General features: G+C 53.0%; 1 protein-coding gene across 1 annotated transcript in view; it reads left to right on the forward strand.

Annotated features, from left to right (window-relative positions):
* The first annotated feature begins 625 nt into the window (after positions 1 to 625).
* The window catches only part of DCHS1 (dachsous cadherin-related 1), a 36,742-nt gene continuing 19,195 nt past the window's right edge, over positions 626 to 18,172 (forward strand). The window contains exons 1-2 of the mRNA XM_043905145.1: positions 626 to 913; positions 15,604 to 17,514. Of these exons, the coding sequence (XP_043761080.1) occupies positions 15,724 to 17,514 (1,791 nt within the window). The 5' untranslated portion in view covers positions 626 to 913; positions 15,604 to 15,723. The remainder of the gene's footprint in view (positions 914 to 15,603; positions 17,515 to 18,172) is intronic.

Genomic DNA, 18,172 nt, shown 5'->3' on the forward strand with positions numbered 1-18,172 from the left:
GAGGATGGGGAAAGAGAGATGACAGAGGAAATTGGGAGGTAAGGGGATGTGGGGAGGAAACACGGAGAAAGGGACAAGGAGAAGGGGTTGGGGAAAAAGAGGTGGGGAGACGGGAAAGGAGAAGGGCAGGCAAAGGACACGGGGAGAACTGGTGTGGAGAAGAGGTGAGGAGAGAGGATCCAGGAGAAGGGATGGAAGATAGGAGGCTGGAGAGGAAAGAATGGGGAGATGGGACGAGAAGAAGACGATGGGAAGAAGGGAGAGGGAACGGGGAGAAAAGGGTTCGGAGGGGAGGAGACTAGAACAGTGAGGGAGAAGAGCGGACGGTGGGGGAATAGGGGGCGGGAAAGAAGATGGAAGAGCAGGACGAGAAGGAGAAGGGGACGCGGAGAGGGGATGCGGAGAACGGGACGGGGAAAGGGGACCGGGCGCTTGGACCGGGAGAAGGGAAGGGACCGGGGACGCGGGGACGGCGCGGCGCTGGGGCCGGATCCGGCCGGGGATGGGGCCGGGAAGTCGAGGGGCGGAGGGAGGACAGGCTGGGGGGGCCGCGGCGCGGAGCGCGGGTGGGGGCGGAGGCGGGGGCTCGCGGGCGGAGGGGCGGGGGTTCGGGTTACCGCGCGGAGGGCGGGGGAGGGGAGGGGGGGGGGCGCGGGGCCGCGGCGGCGAATCTCGCATCCTCCGCGGGGCGGCTGTGGAGGAGGCGGCGCCCCGGCGGCGGCGGCGGACGGACCGATCGACGGGCGGGGGCGCGCGGACCGACGGCCAGTCGCCCGGAGCTGCTCGCGGACTGAGAGACAGTGGCGGCGGACGATGCGCAGCCCCAGGCCCCGCGCGGGCGGGCGCTGCCCGGGGGGCTGACCGCGCCGGACGGCGCCCCAGGACCGGGCGAGAGAGCCCGCGCCGCGCGGAGGTCAGTGCCCGCGGCCGCCCGGCCCGTCCGGCCGCGCCCGCCGGCCCGCCGGCCTCTCCCGGGCGGCGGTGGCGGCGACGGAGCCGGGGGCTTTGTTCTGAGCCGGAGACAATGGGGGAGGGGGGGCCTGGGCCTGCGGGACGAGGGCTGGCGTGAACGTGAGCGTGGGGGCAGGGCTGGGGGTCTTTGTGCTGCGTGTGTCATCGCGTCGGGTGTGCGGCGGCGTGAGTGTGCCGGGGGTGTGGGCAGGGTGTGTGTGTGCTCCTCCGAGTGTGAGTGTGAGCGCCGAGTGCATCGCCGAGTGTGAGTCAGTGCGTGTCACTGGGGAGTTGTGTGTCTGCGTGTATGTGTCTGGCCGTGTGTACGTGCGTGTCACTACGATGGGGTGTGGGTCAGAGTGAGTGTGTGTCTGGTGAGCGAGTCCTTGTAAGGGAGAGTGTGTGTGTGTGTGCGTGTGTGTGTGTATGTGTGTTGCCCGCCTCTGTGGGAGCCATGTGTCAGAATGTGGAGGATGGGTGTGTGACAGACAAACGGAGACAAAGAAGCTGAGGGGGGAGAAGTAAAGAGAAACAGAAGAGACAGGCCAAGCCCAAGCTGGAGGCCTGTCACCCAGAAATGTGTTGAGTTTGTGTCCAGGATGCCTAGATCAGAATCCCGCACAGGGGACAGAGGGAGGTCACCACCAGCCTCGGCCCACGTGGAGGGGGTGGGGAAGGGGAGGTCCAGGAGCACAATGAACTCAGTGTGGCGTGGGCTGGGCCCGCAGCCACGGGGTCATAGGCCAGAAAAATATTGTTGCTAATGTCAACTCCTCAAATACCCACAGGGGACACAGTCACAGGCAGCACACATCCACAAGAGATGCCTTCGCAGCCACCACACACCCCCCGGAAGCACTGTCAGAGCCAACACACATTTACAGAAGGTGCTCTGAGAACAGTGCGCACCCACAGCAGAAATGGTGCAGCCAACACATTCCCGCAGGACCTCTGTCAAAGCCAGCACACAGCATGGGAGACACGGTTGCTGCCAGCACCTTTCCTGAGACACTGACGGAGCAACACGCATCCATGGGGAGCCTGTCACAGCCCACCAGCATCTAGGTTGTACTTCAGGGCTGTCTGTACATAGCAGGTGTCTCAGAGACCGGACACTAACGGGAAGCTGTGTTACAGTCACTCTTACCAACATCCCATAAGAAACACTTTTAGGTGTCCTGCACACGCCACAGACTGAGCGGTCCCAACTGCTGAATAAACTCCCATTAACTTATGATGCTCACACCAAGGCTTCTTCTCACCCATAGACCTCTCAGGGTTACCCTCTGGTTCCTTGAAAACTCGGGGATTTGGATCAGTTTTTCCCTCCCCCCGTATCCTGCCATGGTTCTAAGTGTCCCTCCAAGTGTAGCCTCACAGTTTCTTGAGTTCTTCAGCTCCTATTACCATCTCCTCTCCCAGGACCACTCAGTGGAACTGGTCTGTCTCAGAAATTCTGCACCTACATTCCACTCTGCCCACAGCCTCCTGAGTCCTTTGAGCTCCCTGATGCCCTCACTCCCATTCCACTTACCCTTCAACCTCACAGTGATCCCTTGCCCTTAACCTTTTTGCTTTTTCTTAATCTTCTCCTCTCTGGCTTTATACTCTCCTTCCAGTGTATATGTCCAAGACCATCACTTCACCCACTCTTTGACCACTCTGTTCCGTTGTCATTGTCTTTAGACCACCCGTCCCACAAAGTCTCAACCCAGCTGGAATGATTTCCCAACCACACCAAGTGATGCTTCTATAAATTCATGCTTCTATAAATTGCACCCTCAACTGGGCCCTCCATAAATAAACAAATAGATGAAATATTTTCTAGTTTTTTACATCCCTTAACCTTGCATCCCTCATTTTTTTCAGCAGATTAGTTAGTCAACCCACTGGATCATTTATTCTGCGAACACCTATTAAGCACCTACTCTGTGCCAAGCAGTGTGATAGGCGATAGCATTACAAGGGTGAACAAAATAGACATGGTCCTTGCCCTTATGGAGCTTACAGGCCATGGGGTGAGCACTGTGACATGGCAGCACATAGCAGGCCAACCTGAGCCCTTGAAGGGGAACTGGAAGAGGTTTTTGGAAGGAAGTGACGTTGAAGCTTATGCTTGATAGATAAGTAGGAGGCTACCAAGCAGAGGAGAGGCGACGGTGAGGTGGAGTGTGTGGAGAGTATGCCAAACCTAGGGAGCAGCACCGGAAAACCCACGTTAAGAAAGTATTGTATGTCTGAGGGGGAAGGCAGTCCAATGAGCCTGGCACTGGTAGCATGATGTGAGGGTGGGTCAGAGAGTCTGGGAGAGGTGAGGAAGGGTTAGTTAGGTCATGTACTTCTTGTAAGTCACATGAGTGCTTAACGAACCCAGGGATAATTGAAAGTCACCGAATCATTTGAAGCTGTGGTGTGATATGATCAGATCTGTCTTAAAGAGACCACTCTGACAGCAGTGTGGAGATTAGAGGGAGGCATCTGGAAGGAAGGGGATAGTTGGCTGCTGTAGGGACTCAGGAGGGGGCAATGCTGGGCTGAACTGGAAGAATGGCGGCAGAGATTGAGGTAGTCGGTAGCTTCAGGAATTCTTTAAGCAGTGGGGTCAGAAGGACTCAGTGACAGGATGGATACGGAGGCTGAAGGAGAGGGAGGAAGGAAGGAAGAGTGGACATGACAGACAGACTTGGTCTGTCAGCCACTCAGAAAGTTGAGGCCATCCAGTTTGAATTCCCTCAGCTGTTGGAGATCCCATCCACTTCGGCCTCAGGGGAGACCTCACTCGACGAATTACTCTCGAGTCTTATTCATGTGTCTAGATTCTCCCTGTGCACTCTTGTTCCTCCTGTGAGCACATGAAGAGCCTGGAGGCTCTCCTACTTTCCTGCACTCTGAAATACCTGACTAGCTAAGACGCTCTCTCGCTTTGCTTCACTGCCTTGTTTTGTGAAAAGCTCTTCTGCACTGAACTGTTCCCACCTCCTGACCTCCCATTTATTCCTGCCCCATCTATGTAACTGCTCTCCCTAAGAGAACATGACTTCTCATTTGCCAAATCTAGGGGCTTTTTTCAAAAGTCCTCAACTGCTTGACCTCTTGGCAGGGTCCAACATTGTTGACTGTTATTTCCACTTTGAATCATTCATGTCTAATGCCTTTTGAACCGCTATTTTATTCTGTCAACATTTGATGAGCTCTCATGTCCCAAGCACACTGCTAGGCGGTGAGAATATGATGATAGAAGACACTGTTCCTACCCTCTGCAAAGGAGACAGGCAAATAAACAGATGATGATACAATAGGGTGGGATCTGTGCATCCCTCTCTCAAAACACCTCCTGACTGTTCCTTCTCTGTCTACTTTGGGGACTCCTTTGGGTGGCACCTAGGGCTTCCCAGGCGGCACTAGTGGTAAAGAACCCGCCTGCCAATACAGGAGACACAGAAGATACGGGTTTGATCCCTGAGTCAGGAAGACCCCCTGGAGGAGAAAATGGCAAACCGCTTCAGTATTCTTGCCTGGAAGATCCCATGGACGGAGGAGCCCGGCAGGCTACAGTCCATGGGGTCGCAAAGAGTTGGACACGACTGAGCGACTGAGCACGCATGCACGCTATGTGTGATTGGGCGACCCCTAAGTGTTACGATTTATTAGAGTTCTGACTTGGACCTTCTTATCATCTCACTGTATACACCCCTCTGGGTGATCTATCTCATTCACTTCCAGGGCTTTAATTATCATCTGAATAAGCTGATGACTCCCAAATAACTTTTTCTTCCAGATCTCTCTTCAGACCCCCAGACCTGCAGACTTGCTTCCTTTTGGATTTTTACTATTGAGCCCAGACTATAGAGTCCGCTAACATGTCCCAGACCTGATCGCATCATTCCTTCCTCCCCAAAACCACCATCTCCACTCAGTTAACAAGCTACAAAGCCAGAAATTAACTGTAGCCACTCCCTCCTCTACATGTCCTCTAACCTAGAACCTGTTGGTTCTCCTTCCTTCCCAGCTTTCTCTGACATGCCATCCCCTTTTATCCATGGGCTCAGCTAGTGCCTTCATCTCACCATCTTTTCACATGACTTACAGCAAAAGTCTCCTAACTTATCTCCCTAGACGTCTACTCCTCCCTCTTCCAATACAATCTTTTCCCTAAGCAAATCCAGACATAGCATTCCCTGCGTAGCGTTCTTTAGTATCCTTGCACTATCTTGGGTGAGATTTCTACATTAAGGAGGCTTCAGAGATCTGTCACTATCTGGCTCCCCCCAGCCTCCCCAGCCTCATAGCCTGTCCTGTTTCCATAGTTCCCTCACATTGCAAGTCCCGGCCATGCTGAATTCCTTGTCGTTCTCCAAAGACGCTGCATTCTTCCATGCTTCTGGCCCTTCAGACACACAGCTCTGTGCCTGAAAAGCCCTTTACTCCCTTTGTCTCCTGGCTGACCCCTTCCCATCCTCAGCTCTCTTCTCAAACGCTCCCTTTCCTGACCACCAGACCAGCTTGGAATCCTCTTGTCTCACTGTTGTCATTGCCTCTTCACTTTTTCTCTCTCTCCCTGAGCTGGGACGTCCTTAATGGCAATGTTACATGTTATTCATCTTCACATCCCCCAGGTTCCTCTATAGACGCTTGGCAATGAACAAATGAATGAATGAGGCACCTCACAGCGCCTCGCTCACTCTCATTCACTCTTCAGAAGACTGACTCCTGGTCTCAGCTGCCCACACAATAGAGTCATTTCCACACATGCCCACGTACCCAGCAGAGACATTTCCAGTCCCCTCCCCGACAAGTTGTCCTTCCTTCCCCTACGGCTCTCCTCTTCTCTCTCTTTCACCTGGGCTTCTCTTTTCCTGGATCCTCTTCCTTGCCCCTGATCTGTACTTTATTTCTCTTTCATTCAGCTGCCAAATATTTAATAAACGTCAGAAATGTGCAGATCCAAATCTATGGGGCCACGTGGTTGTTAGGGTTCTTGGAGGGAGTGGAAGCCGAGGAAGCTCTGACATGCTATCAGGCCACAGGGCTACAGGGCTGCTCCATCTGTTCTACTCCACCAGGCCCCCTTCCTAGGAGGTGTCACGGGCTGCTCCTTCTGCTAACAGCCCCCTCGCACGTACCACTCTGTGCCCTCCTGTTCCTGGCACCCAGACCCTTCCCCTTATCAGGTTTCCAGGTTGCCCTCTTCCTCTTTTTTTCTGCCTGTTGGTAGTAACAGAAGTAAGATCAGACTTTCTGATGCCCTGGCACCTGCAAGCAAAAGCCCCTCTGCTGGGTTCAAGCTATCGGATCCCTTCGCCTTCCTGGTTTCCTGCTGCCTGCCCCTCCCTTCAGCTCTGGTGTCTGTGTTTCCAGGTAATCCTCTTACTGCTGGGCATTTCAGCCTCTACCACTTAGGAGGGGCTTCTCAGTTCCTCTGTCCCCTGTTGAGAGGGCATCTCTTCCTAGCAGTCCACCTAGAACCCCCAGGCCTGTTGTTTATGTTTTTCTGTCTAAGCTGCTCAATGGAGGGAGCTTTTTCTTCTCAGAGCCTGGAACACACTCTCATATGCTTGGTGAGGAAGGAGGAAAGGGAGGAAAGAAAGGAGGGCTGTACCTCACACCTTCCAGTCACACCATTTATCACCTGGATCACCTTAGCTTCTCTGAGCTTCTCTTTCCTCAGTTGAATATGGAGGTAACAGTAGAGTTGTTTTGAGGATTGAGAAAGAAAATGGCTATTAAATGTTCAACTCTTAATTTAGTTTGTTTTACTTCCACAATCTCAGCCCCTCTACTACTCTTCTTCTCAACATCTCATTTCCCCAAACTCATTCTTCCCTCTACATCTCCAACTTCTCTGCTGCCTCACCAGCCTCCTGTGTACCCTGGACCCTACATATGAGAGTTAGACCTTAAGACCAGGCTCTTGCTGCTCATCCCACCACCCCTAGATCCCTCACCCTGCCCTGCCAGCCCCTGACCAATGCCCAAGCCATGTGAACAACATGAAGGCAGGGATGTGATCTGTCCAGGTCACTGATGTGTCTTTACTGCTTAGAATGGTGTTTGAGGAGATCAGTCCTGGGTATTCAGTGGAAGGATTGATGCTGAAGCTGAAACTCCAGTACTTTGGCCACCTCATGCGAAGAGTTGACTCATTGGAAAAAACCCTCATGCTGGGAGGGATTGGGGACAGGAGGAGAAGGGGACGACAGAGGATGAGATGGCTGGATGGCACTGCCGACTCGATGGACATGAGTTTGAGTAAGCTCCGGGAGTTGGTGATGGACAGGGAGGCCTTGCGTGCTGCGATTCATGGGTTCGCAAAGAGTCGGACATGAGTGACTGAGCGACTGAACTGAACTAAACTGAACTAAATGGTGTTTGGCACATTGTAGGTCAAGTATCTATTGAAATAGATACTAATTGAGTAAATATATCAATGAATTATTGCACATGCGTGCCCTGGACCCATCCCTCCTGTTTTTCCCTTTGCCTTCTAGAAACCTCCAAGCCTCCTCTGGTCACTTCCCCTCTCACTACCTGACCTCACGCCCACCTGACCCTCAACCTGGACCTATAACTGCCTTGTCACTGATCACCTCTGATCCACCTTATGTGCACGCTGGAATTACTCTCCTACCCACAGGTCTCAGGCACCTTCCCTGTTCGGTTGCCTGGCCATTTCCATGACCCTTTATCAGGCTGCTCCATGTCCTCCAGCAGAGAAGCAATACTGTAGATGAGAAAGCACTAACTTTGGAGTCTGTTGGAGCTGTGTTGCAGATGCTTCTCTGCTACCTGCTCTGAGCTTTTGTCTCCTCACCTGTAGAATAACACTTATCCCAGGGTTATTGTGAGCATCTGGCACACAATGGTAGCTGACATTCATTGAGCCTTCACTGTGTGCCAGCCACCATGCTAAGTTTTTCGTGGCATTCTTTCATTTAACTCCCCTATCAACTATATAAAACAGGCACTTTGATCCCCATTTTACAAAAGAGAAAACTCAGGCCTAGAAAGATTAAACAATTTTCCCAGGATTACACCATAAGCAGCAGAGTCTGAATTTGACTCAGCAGAGCCCATCTTCCTAACCACCGTAGCTTGTGCACTTATAAAATGCCTACTCTATGCCACACACTATTCTAACTGCAAATACACTATAGTGTTATTACTGTTCCTATTTTATAAACGAGCAAATGGAAGCACTGAACATTTAAATGGCTCACCAAAGGTTACATAACTAGCAAGTGAGAAACTGGAGAGAAATCCCAGAGTTGGTTTGGCCCAAGTCCAGTCTTCAGCACTGTCCTGTCCTTCCTCACCATGACACATTGCCTTTCTTTTCTAGGTGTGCAGTAAGCACATGTTGATGGATGACTCTATGCTGACATCTTGTCTATGGCTAGTTCATTCATTCCCTGTCGTTTCCCACTGCAAGAGGCTTGCTCCCTTAGGAGTCTCCTGAAATGATTCTCCCCAAGATCACTATGACCTTATTACTGCTAAAACCAATGGTCACTTCTCAGTCTTCATCTTACTTGGCCTCTCAGCAGCATTGGACACTACTGACCTTTTTGAAATGCTCTCTCCTTAACTTCTGAGATATGGCCTCCTCATTCCTCTCCAAGAAGAATTAAGTTCTCCTTGGCTGCCCCTTGAATGTACTCTTCCCCAGGGTTCTGTCTTAGTCTCTTTTTTCTCTCCACACATCCTAGCTGATGGGTCTCCGCACCCAAGAGTCTCAGTTACTCCTTAGCAGGTCCAAATCCATATCTCCAAACAGACCTCTATCCTCAGCTCCAGACCTGCAAATCTAACTGTGTGAGGGACATCCCCATGAGAAGACCCCAACAGGCACCCCCAAAATGGCTCTCCTCTGTGGTATCCTAATGGCCCCACATTGGTAATCAGACCAGCATTAATGGGAGTCAACCTAGAGCCCTTCTGTTCCCTCACCCTTCCTGAAGGGTAGGTGGCCAAGTCTTGTCAACCTCACCTCCTCACATTTTTCTTCTGTCTACTCTGTCCCACTGCCACTGACCTGGGCTACAAACACCCTGTCCTTGGTGCCCCTCCTCCCGTGGGTTCTCTTCTCCAGGTCTCCACTGTCTTGCTAGGTCTCTCCCTTCAGCTCCCCTGTAATTTCTGCCTCCCTCCATCTTTCCCTTCTCCATGAATCTCAGGCAGCGTGGAGTGCATACTCCTGGGATAAGATCAAGGCTATGTCAGAAGGAGGACAAAAATAATCACTTTAGGTTTTGGTAAGCTAAGTCTAGATGCTAAAACTTTAAAGATAACCACAAGAAATAGAGAAATAAAATGGATAACTTTAAAGCCAGTGAAGTGATAAAGACATACTAGAAATGATAAAAACATAATTCTGAAGAGTAACTTTTCAAGAGAAGGGAGAAACCATGCAACTGGAGTGGGTACAGTCCGCAATTAGATTAGTAATCATTAAATAAATAAATGCTTTATTAAAAAAAAAAAAAAAGGCTGTGTTAACTCAGGACAGTTGTTTAACTCCCAGCCCCAGTTTCCTCGCTGAAAGGTGGGACACCTCCCTGACCCAGGCTGTTAGGATGATTAAGATGATTAAATAAGGCACCGTCTATGAATTGCCAGCACACTAACAGCTCAGAAAAGAAATTTTCCTTCTGCCTTCTGTGCTCACATCCGTCCCGGCCTCTCCCTGAGGTGCCTAATGGGAACCAGTCCTCGGGAGAGACAGAGCCAGGCCCGGGCACTGCCCAGCTGCCCATCCATGAGGTTGTCCAGGGGACATCCAGGGAAGCCAGCTTGTCAGCCTTCTCCTCTTCCTCCTGTCCTCACTCCTCCTTTCCTCTTTTCTGCTCCCCACACCCTCTCCCCAGCCCTAACTCTTTCCTTTATTTATGCTCCCCCCTCACTCCAGCCCAGCTGTTCCCGTCTCTGACTTACCTCCCCTTTCTGTGTGAACTCCTCACTCTTTCCTTTGCCGACACACACTCACTCTCCCCCAGTCTTGCTCCCAGTCATCCCCTGTGAGAACTCTCGCCTCTCTTCCTTTCTCCTTTATGCCTGGCCCTGTTCCTTCACCTCCCTTCGCCCAAGGCAACCCTCTTCTTCCTCCACTTCTGGGCCAGTCTGCCTTTTGTAGCCCCCTCCTCACTCTGTTGTCTTTCTGGTCCCTGCCCCTTCCTGGCCCTGGGACAGGAAGTTGAGGGAGGAGGCCTGCGAGGTGCCAGCTCCCCCAGCTTCCCCTCAGCACCTCAGGCCACTCCTCTGCTTCCTCCTGGAGCACCCTTCCCTTATGGTCCCCCTGCGACTCCCCCTCAGCCCACCTCTTTCCTCTCCCATGTTCCCCCTGCTCCCAGGTCCTATAGACACACAGGCTGTGTGTGTGCGTTAGGGGTGGGGGGGTGTGGATTGACATCACATTGCAGGCCCCAATGAACAGTCTCGCCCCTCCCCCTCCTAATGAGAACCAGCTGTGGTTCCAGAGGCCCAGATGTGGGGCTAGAGGGGGAGAGTAGGATGGAGCCAGAGGACAGAGTAACAGGCCCGGGACGGGGCGAGGGCATGTAGCAAGGAGATCTGGGTGGGGGGAGCAGTGTGACCAGTCTAGCGGGAGAAAGAAGACAGATCTGGGTAGGAGGCAGGACAGAATGGGAAAATAGACAAGATGGATGGTTTAGACCGGATCTGGGGGAAGGGGTGGGACAGACCTGGAGAGGGAAAGAGACAGGAACAGGGAGGAGGAGCAAGTCTTGGGGAAGAAGCAGTGAGAAACCCTGGACAGATGGGGAGATGGTGCTGAGAAGAGAGTTGGAGAGAGGATGAGACAGTCTCGGGAGAGAGTCTGGAGTTCGAGTTTGGAGCTGGAAGCCCTGGAGCAGGAAGTGATGAGGCACAGTCCAGACAGGCCCCAGGGACCTCAAGGTCACAGCTGCAGCCGCAGAGCTGACCACGAGTGCCCCGGCAGCGTGTGTGAGAGCGTGCCGGCGTGTGGGTGGGTCTGCCAGCGGGAGTCTGCGCAGGGGTGAATGTGGTCTGTCTGTGTCCGTGAGAGGAAGGGTGTGTGGGAGTGTGTGTGCGTGCTTGTCTACGTGAGGCCTGTGGGAAAGTGTCTTTCTGTGTGTATGTGTCTGTGTGGACAAAAGCATGCCTGTGTGTCTGTACTTGTGCCTGCATGTGTTAGGTGGGGAGGAAGGTTCCAGGTGAATGAACGCGTGTGTGTGAGTGATAACCTGCTCTCTGTATGTGTGAGGAAGGGCATCTCTCTATATGTAAGAGTAGCCTCTGTCTGTGTGAGTGTGAGTGTGTATGGAGTGTGCCGGTCTGCCTGTACTCAAATCTGTGCATCTCTGTGCCTGGCTATGTGTGGGCCTGTGACTTCATGAGGAGGCACCTTTGTGCGTCCACTGTGAGGGTGTATGCGGGAGTGTGCATTGGACAGGGACCCAGGATGGCACCAGGAGGGCACCAAGGTCTGCACGACTTGGGAGAAGGGACATCTGCCTTGGCCTGGATGCCTCCTCAAGGCTGATCACTCACCTGAGAGTTACCTCACACCATTCATGCATCTTTTCATTCAGAAAACGTGCTGATCATGTGCCATGCCCTGTGCTACACAAAATTGTGGTTAAGATACAGTCCTGGCCCTCAAAGAGCTGACATTCTGTCTCTGGGTGCAGAGAACCCTAATACAGAATGTAAGAAGACACTGACCTCACTGTCCGTTATCTTCTCTGCCCACCCTGCTTTCTCTGCACTGACTGATTAAATGAATAGGACCCGTTCCTAACCCTTGACCCTTACCCCAGTCTCTAGGCCTAGATCCCCAACCCTGGCTGCTGCACCACGTCTGTACACCGAGCCTCTCCCTTCTCTGGTCAGGCCTGTGTTCACTCTGCCCTTCTTGTTCTGAATTCCTCTGATCTGTTACTCCATGTGGCAGCTCCTTAGGCTTTGCAGACTTGAGCTCTGGGAAGAGGGGTTTTAGTGAACCCTACAACTCTGAAGCCAGGATAAGGAGCCTCATCAGGGATGGTGCTGGGAACCTAGGCAAGAGCACCTGCAAAGTGCCCAATTCTGGGCTCCCATTTCCATCACCTGTGATTTTCACAAAACCGCAGATACTAGGCATTACCATGGCCATTATATGGATTAGGAAAATAACATTCAGACTGCACTCAAACTTCAGGGTCCCAGCTCTCTTCATTGGCTCACACAGATGGGAGAGATGGGGTTGGAAGTATAAGTAGAGGGTCAGAAGTTCTTATCCCTGGGGAGGACAGGAAGTCCTAGAGCAGAGCAAGTCTAGAAAGACCAAAGGACAAACCTCAGTAGCCACTTCTGTGGCCACACTTCTGACCATGGTGCCTCAGGGGCACAGGCTCATGCGTGTCTGTGTGTGACAGAGTTGGCATGTCCAGGGACATTTCCCCTTCTGTCAGTAGGTGAAGGCGGTAGTGTGCAGTTATGAGATTCTGGCCATTCATTCTGCACTGCCTGCTCTCACGATATCGCTACCAAATGCTGGAGAACCTGGGACTGAGACCCTCAAGCTGCTGCCCTTGGGGATCTTCTGATTCAGTGTGGAAGGAGAGGAGAATCGGGCATACACATGAGCAAAACAGGGCTGCTATGCAGTCTGTGGCAGTGTGCATCCAAAGCAGTGAGAGCCCAGTGGGGTACACAGTGGGCACTGCAGGGAGGTCACAGAGATATCACAGAAACATCCTCAGAAGACAGCATCTTGAAGTTCGAGAGGAGATGGCCAGTTGGACAGGACCTTTAAAGGATATCTCAGGACGAGAGCATAGTTCATACAAGGCAAGATGTTGCTGGGGGAACAGGTGAGGGGTTTAGTGTAGGAACGCCGGGTGCGGTGGGGCAAAGTGAATGTGAGGCATAGTGGAGATATGGTGGGGCTCAGGTCAGGAAGGTATATTAAGGGGTTGGGCTTTGTCTTGTGAATAGACATTCTATACCTAGTGTCCATGAACCTTTAAAACTGTAGGCACAGTTTGGGTGTACGCATCTGCTTTTTTTTTTTTTTTTTTTTGTCCAGAGTGGGCAGCAGTTTTCTGCCATCAGTAACGTTGAACCAGTGGAAATCTTTTGTCAGGGGTGGTTTGGTGACAGTTGTGAGGATAGCTCCAGTCAGGAGGACGTGGGTTAAGGGGTCCAATCCAGGAGGCACAGGGAGGATAAAGGGCTGTGGAAGGAATCGAAAGGAGGGATGACAGTGCTTGGACCTGGACAGCAGCAGTGTGAAAACAGGAAAGGGCAGGCTTGAGACGTGTCTCACTGAGATAGTCAGGTTTTGAAGAAGAGCAAGGAAACCAAGGAGAGTTTCTGAGTGGTGATGCTGTTCACAGGAAAGGGAAGGGAGGAGGAAAATCAGGTTGAGGTGAAGGTTAGGAATACCTTGTAAGGGAGTCCGTTTTCTGGGGGGTTATGTGTCTTCAGCACTCTCCAGAGCTGGAGATTGCAAAGTCATCAGCAAATAGACATAAAGTGATCAACACTAAAGCTGAAGCTCCAATACTTTGGCCATTTGAGGCAAAGAGCCAACTCATTGGAAAAGATCCTGATGCTGGGAAAGATTCAGGGCAGGAGGATAAGATAGTTAGATAGCATAACCAACTCAATGGACATGAGTTTGAGCAAACTCCAGGAGATAGTGAAGCACAAGGAAGCCTGGAGTGCTGCAGTCCATGGGGTCACAATGAGTCAGACACAACTGAGCATCTAAACAACAAAGAAAACAAAATGACTGATAACATTTTTAATTGAAGGCGTGGGAGGGGACAAGACCACGGAGGCAGTGTGAAAAGTGGGAAAACGTGCAGCCCTGGACTGAGTCCTGAGGGGCACCAGTTTTAAGGGCAGAGGAAGAACTTGCCCAGGAGACTGAAAAGTGGATATAGAGGTTCAATGGAAGCAAGAGGTGGGTGTCACCATATGAAGCCAAGAGGGCTAGGCTTCAAGAAGCCAGTGATCGGTGACTCAGTATTCCAGAATGATGCAACAAGAAGATGAAAAAGCGTCCATGGGATGCAGAGTGTAGCGATGGTTGGAAGCTTAGTGAAAGCAGTGTCACGGGAGAGGAAGCATAGATGGAGGAGGGTGTGAGAAGTGAGAAACTGGGGCAAGTGAACAAACCTTTCTCCACTGAAGCTGCTGTCACCCAGTCACTAAAGGCCTTCTCGGGACTTCAGGCTTCCTTCTCCTTGAATATCAGCAGTATTTGAAACGCTGTCTCCCTTAGCATTGTTGGCACCACCCTTCCCTGGATTTCTTTCTCTCTCTTTGGCCAGTTAAGGATGCCTTTGTTCAGCTGATGGTTCGGGCCAGAAATTTGCCCATCATCCTTGACCCTTCCCACTCCCTCATCCTCTGCCTTCAAGCCACCATCAAGCCCTGGCCATTCTACCTGCTAAACCAGAGCTATCCACTTCTCCCCATGTTCATAGCTGACACTCATCCAGTTCTCCATCAGAGCCACACAATGGCCTGGTGTGTGGTGAGGGGTGTCCTAAGATAACTTCCCCATCTGTGTGAGCCTGTGTTTACAAAGGTGCAGCAATGGTGATTTTCACAAGATGTTAGTCATATTGCAGTACCCTCTCTTAGAATACTTTTATGGCTTCCATTTGCCCTCAGCATAAAGTTCAAATCATCAGTATGGCCTCTGAGTCCCTGCCCCATTTCATCTCTTCTGCCTTGGCACACTACACCTCACACACATGCCCTACCCACACCCAGACACTCTCAGCCCTTTCTAGACAGTAGACTATAAGCCTCCCTTTCTGTTCCCTCTTCTGAGTCTTTTCTCATTTCTCTGTTCCCCTTCTCTGCCCACTGTTGTCTAGCTAACACCTGCATTAAGTAGATCCTGACTTGAACGCTGTTTCCTCGGGGAAGCACTCGCTGACTCCTGACTGTGATCAGCCCCTCCCTGTTCTCACAGCTCCCTGCACCTCTCCTTTGAGGCCCACATCACACTGCTAATTACTTGTCCAGTTCCTGGACTGATTTCTTTATTCACTGGTATGTCTTCAGCCTCTCCACATAGCAGGTCCTCAATCTCTTGTTGAATGGAGTAGAGAGGGAAGTAGAGCCAAAGGGGTGTGTGTGTGTGTGTGTGTGTGTGTGTGTGTGTGTGTGTGTGTGTGTGTGTGTGTGTGTGTGTGTGGGTATGGGGGAGAGGGAAAGGAGACAGAGAGAGGAAGGGAGAGAGAGACGTCAGCATATTTAAATGTTAATAGAAGACTGGCAGAGAGGAAAAGGTTGAGGTTCAGATGACATTGCCAAGCACATGGTTATTGAGGTATTAGTCCTGAATGAGAGGAAAAATGAGAAAGAACTGGCCACATGTTCAAGTCTAGAGATGGAAGGCAGGGAATCTGAAGGCATTGAGACCTGAACAATAGGAATAAAACAACCTGCTGGGGGACGGGATGGGGGCAGGCATCGGGGTGGGCTAGGACCTGTCAGCTAAAGGTTGCAGTGGATCCTGAGGAGCTTTCTGGGCCCAAGATGGTGTGAGGCAGCATGAGGGCCCTGCGGGGTGCTGAACCCACTTCAGTCCTGGCGTGGCCTGGACCCCAGCCTCCCTGAACTGTTGATTCCTCCCCCATCATGACTTTTTTCCTTCTGATTTCCTCCCAGGTCAGAGAGCGTGAGCTGGAGCCAGGGTCCAAGTTGGACCTGATCCAAAACCTGAACTCAAGCTGCTCCTGGAGCCTGGCCTGGAGCTGGATCCCAAGGCTCAGCTGGACTGGCCCTGCCATGCAGAAGGAGCGGGGCATTGCACCTTCATGCCGGGGCATGCAGATCCCCAGGCCCCTCCCCCTGCTATCACTGCTGATGCTGCTGCTCCTGGGGGCGGGGGCGCCAGGTGCCTGGGGTCAGGCTGGGAGCTTGGACCTGCAGATTGATGAGGAGCAGCCAGCGGGCACGCTGATTGGGGACATCAGTGCAGGGCTTCCAGCGGGCACAGCAGCACCTCCCATGTACTTCATCTCCGCCCAGGAGGGCAGCGGGGTGGGCACGGACCTGGCCATCGATGAACACAGTGGGGTGGTCCGTACAGCCCGTGTCCTGGACCGCGAGCGGAGGGATCGCTACCGCTTCACTGCAGTCACTCCCGACGGCGCCACTGTGGAAGTTACCGTGCGAGTGGCTGACATTAATGACCACGCTCCGGCCTTCCCACAGGCTCGGGCTGTCCTGCAGATACCTGAGCATACAGCGCTTGGCACTCGCTACCCACTGGAGCCCGCTCGTGATGCGGACGCTGGCCGCCTGGGAACCCAGGGCTATGCCCTGTCTGGTGATGGGGCTGGAGAGACCTTCCGGCTGGAGACACGCCCTGGTTCGGATGGGGCCCCAGTGCCTGAGCTGGTAGTTACTGGAGAGCTGGACCGAGAGAACCGCTCACACTACATGCTGCAACTGGAGGCCTACGACGGTGGTTCACCCCCTCGGAGGGCCCAGGCCCTGCTGGACGTGGCACTGCTAGACATCAATGACCACGCCCCAGCTTTCAATCAGAGCCGCTACCATGCTGCGGTGTCCGAAAGCCTGGCCCCCGGCAGTCCTGTCTTGCAGGTGTATGCCTCTGATGCCGATGCAGGTGCCAATGGGGCTGTAACTTACGAGATCAACCGGAGGCAGAGCGAGGGTGACGGACCCTTCTCCATTGACGCGCACACGGGGCTGCTGCGCCTGGAGCGGCCGCTGGACTTTGAGCAACGTCGAGTCCACGAACTGGTGGTGCAGGCTCGGGATGGAGGGGCTCACCCTGAACTGGGCTCGGCCTTTGTGACCGTGCATGTGCGAGACGCCAATGACAATCAGCCCTCCATGACTGTCATCTTCCTGAGTGCAGACGGCTCCCCCCGTGTATCTGAGGCTGCCCCCCCGGGCCAGCTTGTTGCTCGAATCTCTGTGTCAGACCCAGATGATGGTGACTTTGCGCATGTCAATGTGTCCCTGGAGGGTGGAGAGGGCCACTTTGCGCTCAGCACCCAGGACAGCGTCATCTACCTGGTGTGTGTGGCTCGGCGGCTGGATCGAGAGGAGCGCGACGCCTACAACTTGCGAGTTACCGCCACGGACTCTGGCTCACCCCCACTGCGGGCCGAGGCTGCCTTTGTGCTACACGTCACTGATGTCAACGACAATGCGCCTACTTTTGACCGCCAGCTCTACCGACCCGAGCCTCTGCCTGAGGTTGCCCTGCCTGGCAGCTTCGTGGTGCGGGTGACGGCCCGGGATCCTGACCAGGGCACCAATGGTCAGGTCACCTACAGCCTGGCCCCAGGCGTCCACACCCGCTGGTTCTCCATAGACCCCACCTCAGGCATTGTCACTACGGCTGCTTTGCTGGACTATGAGTTGGAACCTCAGCCACAGCTAATCGTGGTGGCCACGGATGGGGGCTTGCCCCCTCTCTCCTCCTCCGCCACAGTGAGCGTGGTTTTGCAAGATGTGAATGATAACGAGCCGCAGTTCCAGAGGACTTTCTACAACGCCTCGCTGCCTGAGGGCACTCAGCCAGGAACCTGCTTCCTGCAGGTGGGTGAGCCCTCCAACACACAGCGGAGTGGTGCTGTGGGCAGGAGTGGATCAGAGGGTCGCAGGGGACCTCAGAGCAGGAACCAAGCCTTGCAGGTGCTAGCTGTTGATGGTGACATTTGCCAGAGGATTCAGTCTTATTCAGTGAGCCACACAGTCTGTGCAGAGGGTGAGGGTTACTGAGAAGATGAGAAAGTAGGGTGCAGGAGCTGGGCCAGGTGATCTTGGGGTTGAGAGAATTAAGACTGGATATAGAGAAATGTGTCTTGTGGTGTGAGGAAGTGAGAGGGGGCTCTTTAAAGTTTCAAAGCTGTTCTGCAGGGCAGAGATGGAGATTCTGCACACCCATGTGGCTCTTGTTCCCCAGGGAAGATGCCAGCATTTACAGAGCCCTCCAACCCTAGTCCAGTGCTGGACTGTCCTGGCAGATACACCCATCCATGCCCTTGGAGCTGAGCCCTAATGCGACTTGGGATCAGGCACAGGGATGAGAGATAACAGGAAGTATTCAGTGAGATTCCCAGTGTCCAGGAAGACCTCTCAGAGGAAGAGGCAGGAGCCCTGGATAGGCTGAGGGAGCCACAGACTTCCTGAAAGTCAAGCCTGAAGGAGATGGGTGGGGAGGCATGCATCTGGAAAGGCAGGCCAAAGTCAGATT

Source organism: Cervus elaphus, chromosome 1, assembly GCF_910594005.1.
Source record: "Cervus elaphus chromosome 1, mCerEla1.1, whole genome shotgun sequence".
NCBI classification, from domain to species: Eukaryota; Metazoa; Chordata; class Mammalia; order Artiodactyla; family Cervidae; genus Cervus; species Cervus elaphus.